Source organism: Castanea sativa, chromosome 3 (assembly GCF_040712315.1).
Source record: "Castanea sativa cultivar Marrone di Chiusa Pesio chromosome 3, ASM4071231v1".
Taxonomy (NCBI): domain Eukaryota; kingdom Viridiplantae; phylum Streptophyta; class Magnoliopsida; order Fagales; family Fagaceae; genus Castanea; species Castanea sativa.
The window spans coordinates 16908402-16915067 of NC_134015.1; the positions used below are offsets into that span (position 1 = coordinate 16908402).

General features: G+C 35.7%; 1 protein-coding gene across 3 annotated transcripts in view; it reads left to right on the forward strand.

Moving 5' to 3' along the window:
* The window catches only part of LOC142628337 (protein ACCELERATED CELL DEATH 6-like), a 38225-nt gene extending 37250 nt beyond the window's left edge, over positions 1 to 975 (forward strand). For all 3 annotated transcript variants that reach the window (XM_075802443.1, XM_075802441.1, XM_075802442.1), the window contains exon 6: positions 114 to 975. In XM_075802443.1, the coding sequence (XP_075658558.1) occupies positions 114 to 809 (696 nt within the window). In that variant the 3' untranslated portion in view covers positions 810 to 975. The remainder of the gene's footprint in view (positions 1 to 113) is intronic.
* The last annotated feature ends 5691 nt before the right edge of the window (positions 976 to 6666 follow it).

The window sequence follows — 6666 nt, forward strand, 5'->3', positions numbered from 1 at the left end:
GCTTCGGAGTTCGGACTTGTGTTTATTTGTTATCCAAAATTGCTTGTATATAATACTACTTTAAATCATAATATGTATTAGAAAAACAAAATCATATATTTGTAAATTTACAGATATATACGAAGAACCAGTTAAAGGCGAAAGGCGGTCTACGAAGTCTAAGAGAACTCTTAAAAATGGGCACTTGGCTACTAAATCCCGAGGGGCAAGACAAAGAACAAATCCAAAAAGAAACGGGGATAGAATCTGCAGATGGAGGTGCAGGAAATGCTACAGCCATAGAAAAGAAAGTTCAACAAGGGCAGACTGCAAAGGAAAATGAGGTGAAGAATGCTGCCTCTGAAAGCAAAGAAGAAATGGCAGGAATCAGCATGTCCAAATCGGAAATTTTAAGGTCTGCGGGTGAGACCAATATGTTGGTAGCCACGATCATCGCATCTGTCACCTTCACGGCAGCTTTCACTGCGCCCGGTGGTTATGAAAGCGGAGGTATCAATCCGGGATTGGCAGTATTAAGCAAACAAGCTGCTTTCAAAGCATTTGTGATAGCCAATGCTTTAGCTTTTGGTTTTTCCACTGCCTCAATATTAGTTTACATGTTCTCGGCTAAAATTAGAAGGGTGCTATCATACAAAGACAGAGCGGTAAAAACAAAACGTGCCCTTGAATTGGCAGGCTACTCTATTGAAGCATTGCTGATAGCATTTATATCAGGAACGTACGCAGTGGTGCCACACTCTTTGGGGATTGCTGAAGCCATCATTATATGTTTTTGCTACTTTACTGGCATCCGGGTTTTCAGGCGGTAATTATTTAATAGAATGGGTGATACTGCTACGTCGAATTAATGGGTGTTTATGTTTTATTTTTTGATTGCCTCCTGTGGAATAACCTCGGTCACGTACGTTCATGATTGCTATTATTAAACACGATCTATATCTATATATTATGAAGCTCGGATCATTAATCTACAAATGTACTTATAATATTTTAAATTATGGCACATCATCGATAGGTGACTTTCATTCCTCAAGGTTGAATTTATTAGACTTTCTGCTGAATTATTATATCATCTCAATGAAATAAATGCTTGTACAAAATATTTCACTTAATATTCACACCTTTCATACTGGGTATTCACATTTTACACAAGTATTCACATTTTACACATGATGTAGTGGACATTATTTTGAGTGTGGACATTATTAAATAGATATAAAGCAATTAAAGCATTACAATTATAGAAGTAAAGAATGGACTCTCTTTTTTATGACATTTTCTGTTGAAATCACATACACGCTCAAATCACATACAAGCTCAAGGTCCTACAATGGTGGGTCGAGAATTACACAGAGAAGAGAGAAAGTAGGAGTTGAGATATTGTGAATGATTCATTGTCAATACAAAGAGGACAAGTGTCAAAACAGAAAAAGAAAAAAAGAAAATAGAAAGTAACTAACTATGACTACTGCATAAACGGCAAGTCGTTTTATGCGCTGCTACTCTATACTCCATATAGTTTAGCAGACTATATACAGAACTACAATGTACAAGATACAAAACTACAATGTACAAAATCAAACTACTACTTAATATTTTCTTTATTGGAACTCTAACTAACTAAATAAACTAAGTATATTAATCAATCAAATTAAATATATTTATCTATATTTAATAAATTAAATTCATTACCACCGCCCATTCTTGACACAATGGTCATTTCATAAGTATAAGTGTTTTTGGAGTGTGGGAGAGGCAAGGGTCGGGGGTTCAAGTCTCCAAGAGAGAGATTTACACACATATATACTTAGATTAAGCTATAGTAAAATTTTATCTTGTATAAAAATAAATAAATTCATTAAAAAGATAATATTATCCACATGGAATTATTATATGATCACATGACTACCATAGTTAAACAACACCAACCAATAAGATTTTTTCTTTTAATTAAAATTAAAATTTTTATGGATCAATTAAATAAATCATGACTTATCCTATGCATGCATGTTTATGGTAAGATTTGTTGTGAACGTGGAAGATCAAATACCAAGATTGATTTTTAAAATATCATGGACTTGAGAGAAAGATTTAGCAAATAATAGGAATGAAGAAAACCTGAAAATAGACACACACAAAAAAAGGAACACCAAAGAATTACATGGTTTGATGATAGCCTACATTTATAGGCGACAACAAAAAGAAAACTTCACCAACAAATACGGAGACAAAATATAGTTTAGAGGCGCTCTCACAAATACCAAAATCCACAAAACCAAATAGTTACCTCACACAAATACAAAGATTAGTGAAAATTTTCTTTATACCGCACAATATCCTTAATGAGATATCTCTCTCTATTAAACCAACAAACCAATGCATATGCAAATTACAGTAGAGCACAGACAAAGTCCTACCAAACGACTTGTGGCACTCTTGCCAAGACTAAGCCACAATGCAAAACAAAACAAACAATAAAGCCACAACACTAACAAATGAGCTCTTTCAAACTAATTCAACGTTTCTCCCCCATTTAGGAGGATCCGAGGGCATCCAAGGGCTAAAGTCATTAAATCATTTGCGGTATTGTCTATTTATAAAACTTCAATATTTAATTTTTAGTGGACAAAGAATACATTTCTTGGTAGATAAAGAATACTTTTCTTGGTGGACAATGAATACAATCCTTTATAGACAACGAGTTCTATTACTTGTTGAGCAATCACACTGGTCTGTGTAAAATATTCTGTCTATATTAGCATAAAAACTTACTTTTTCTATTTTACATAACCACTTTTCTAAAACACTCACATCAGTTTATCTATTTTAAAAGAGATTTCAATAAAATATTCATTCTTCATTCATTTTTTTTTTTCTCTAATGATCATACTTTTTTTATTTTAAACTTATTTTTCAAGCAACCACCAAAAGTGATGGCTCATGTAGTGGAGCTATTGGTGCTAGATGTCTGATGACTGGACCACTGGAATGACCACCACCAGAGAGGTGTCTCCAATGATTAGATTGCTAGGTGCTAGCACCAGTGATTGAATTGATAGTTTTGATTAACGAACCTCTAGCATTGGTCACCAAAATGGTGTCTCCGGTAACCAAAATGATGGTTCAAGTGACCGGTTGCAATGTGGTAAATTCAAATATAATGATCATATTTTTTTAATTTAATGATTTTAATATAAAAATTTAAGAAAATTCCTAATAAACTAATCAGATTAGTTAGTAAAAACTAAAACAATTTGGTTCTTTTGTAAATAAACATAGACATTAGGGTATTTGTAAAAGAGGAAGCTTCCTAGAATTTTCATACCCCACGTGATTGGTTAGCTTTTCAAACTCTTTCTTTCATTTCATTTGTACTTGGCTTGGAATACCACAAAGAGTTTGATAAACAAGGACTCTTCTTTTCTCAAAAAATAGGTTCATTCAGATGCAATCCTAGGACTCTTCTTTCATCTTCCACTATCATTCTCTTCTTCCTTTCCAAATCCAAGTCTATCTCTATATCCTCCTCCACAACCATATCCACTCCATTACACAGGCCAACCTAAGCAACTCGATCCACCGATAGGCTTGATCAACGATGATTCTGAGTTCACCACATACCGACAAGCCTACATCATCTTTACTTGTGGTGGTCAGCTTGTAATGGCGGAACATGGAAGAAAGAAGATAGAGAAATAAAGAAGAGAATAAGAGAGACAACAGATCTGACGTGGGAGAAGAAAAGAATAAAAAAAATAAAATGTAAAGTTACAATATATACACGATTAGCATAGCAAATGTGCAAATATACACAATTATACGTCCACTTGTGTGGGAGGTTTTGGAACAAAATTGTGTAAATTTTATAGCTTTTTGTATTATAGAAGACTGATGTGAATGCTCTAAGCATTCTCATCAAGGGTGGTATAAATGCTAACATGCTATTTTTTAGAATCTGAAACCACAGAACTCTACTCCATCAAAGATGCTATAAGCTAAAAAATTTGACATCTTGCTATAGTGAGCTCTCATTTTTAAGAGCCCATCGTAGCAAGATGTTATTTTTTAAAGTTTCTAATTCTCTCTCCTCAGACTCTCACTCTCACTCTCTTTCTCTCTCATCTCTCCTTCTCAGACTCTCCCTTTCGTGGGTTCGATAGGGTCGTTGATGACTGCAAGTGAAGGTTTGTCCGATGACTGGTAGTGGGTTATGGGTCCGATGGTCGATGGGGTCATGGGTCATTTTTTTGCTGTGGTTTGCTTGATGAGTCTCGGTGATCTTGGTGGTGTTTTTCAGTAGTTGTGTTTCTCAATGGCGGTGGGTTGGTGGGTTACTTGATGGGTCTCGGTGGTGCCGTGGTTGGTTGTGTCGTGGGTTATGCCGGTGGGTTGAGGCCATTGGTTGTGAGTTTGTGGTGGCTTGGGTGGTAAGCATGAGTGGGTTGACTTGTTTATGCCATGGGTTGAGGCCGGTGGTTGTATGTGCCATGGGTTGAGGTTGGTTGTGTTGGTGGATTGAGGCCGTTGGTTGTGGGTTTGTGGTGGTTGGATTGCTAGGTAATGGTGGTGGGTTTGGTGGTTGGTGTGCCGTGGGTTGAGGCAGAGAGAGGATGAGAGGGAAAAGCAGGGATTGTGTCGTGGGTGGTGCTGTGAGTGAAGGTCGGTGGTTGGTTGTGCCGTGGTTGGTGCTATGGGTTGTGTCGATGGTGGAGGCTATTGGTTGTGTGGGTTTATGGTGGCTTGGGTAGTGAGAATAAAAAAGAATAAAAAATGATAAATAAAAAATATTTTAATGAAGTGGTAAAAAAATAGAAGTTTTCATGTGTTAAATGCTATAAAATTGGTTTTTTAGATGCTAAATGCTATAATTTTAAAAAACCTTTGATGAGAATGCCCGTCAGCTTTTGTATAAATTTTTGTCTATTTTACGAAAAGAAACTACTTTGTCTATTTTAGAGCAACTGCATCAATGGTTGCAAAAGTTTGCAAAATACAAAAAGTGCTTATTTTGCACATTTTAACCCAAAAAAAAAAAAAAAAACTCGCATTAGTGCTTGCAAAAATATGCATATATGCACGGTTACTGTTCATGTAAAAATGTTTTTTATTTATTTATTATTTTTATTTTATTTTATTTTATTTTATATTCTTACTTTCTCTCTCCCCCTTCATCTTGCTCTTCTCTTGTGTCTTCTTCTCACAACAAAACCAAAAAAACACCCCCGCCCCAACCTCAACCACCAATCTCTATCTTCTTCCAGCAACAAAGTCACAAAACCACCCCTGCCCAGCCTTAACCACAGATCTAGGTGGTACCACCCAAATACACAAACCAAAAACTAAAATTAGCAATAACCCATCATAGAACCAGCTAGAACCAAATGAAATCAAACTCCAAAATTAACCAAAACCAAGATGAAGTCAAGTGGGGACCATGTAGCAGTACATCATAATCGGAGGTGGCGGTGGTGGGTCGCTGCAACTAGGACTGACTGGGTTGTTGGCGGCGGTGTGATGATGGTGGCAATGTAATGGAGTGGATATGGCTGTGGAGAAGGATATAGAGATAGACTAGGGTTTGGAAAGGAGGAAGACAATGGTAGTGGAAGAGGAAAGAAAAGTCCTAGGATTGCATCCGAATGAACCTATTTTTTGAGAAAAGAAGAGCCCTTGTTTATCAGACTCTTTGTAGTATTCCAAGCCTAGTACAAATGAAATGAAAGAATGAGTTTGAAAAGCTAGCCAATCATGTGGGGTAGGAAAATTCTAGGAAGCTTCCTCTTTTACAAATACCCTAATGTCTATGTTTATTTACCAAAAAACCAAATTGTTTTAGTTTTTACTAACTAATCTGATTAGTTTATTAGGAATTTTCTTAAATGTTTATATTAAAATCATTAAATTAAAAAAATATGATCATTATATTTGAATTTACCAAATTGCAATTCGGTCACTTGAACTGCCATTCTGGTTACCGGAGACACCATTTTGGCGATCAATGTCAGAGGTCCAATAATCGAAACTATCAACTCAAACACTGGTGCTAGCAGTCCAATCACCGAAGACACCAATCCAACCGTGGTCATCAGAGCAACTATTCTAGTGGTCCGATCATTGGACCTCCAGAACCAATGGGGCTTCGCTACCTGAGCCATCAGTTTTGGTGGTTTCTTGAAAAATAAGTTTAAATTCAAAAAGTATGATCATTAGAGAAAATAATAAAAAATGAATGAAGAATGAATATTTTATTGAAATCTCTTTTAAAATAGATAAATTGATGTGAGTGTTTTGGAAATGTGATTGTGTAAAATAGAAAAAGTAAGTTTTTATGCTAATATAGACAGAATATTTTACACGGAATGGTGCGATTGCTCTTACATAACCATTTTCACAAAATACACACATCAGATTGTCTATTATACACACCAATTTATTTAAATAATGAATTATTATTATTGTTTTATTATTATAAATAGTTTCATTAATTAATATATCCGTTTTCTCATCTCACCTCAATCAATCAATCTCACGCTGTCACGCATACTTTCTCTTTCTCAACTCTCCCTCTTTGCCTCTCTCTCAACCCAAACAGCTGCATACTCTCATCCCAATCAGCCACACACAAGGTCATATTGGCAGCTCTAGCGACAATGGTAAAAGCTTTGG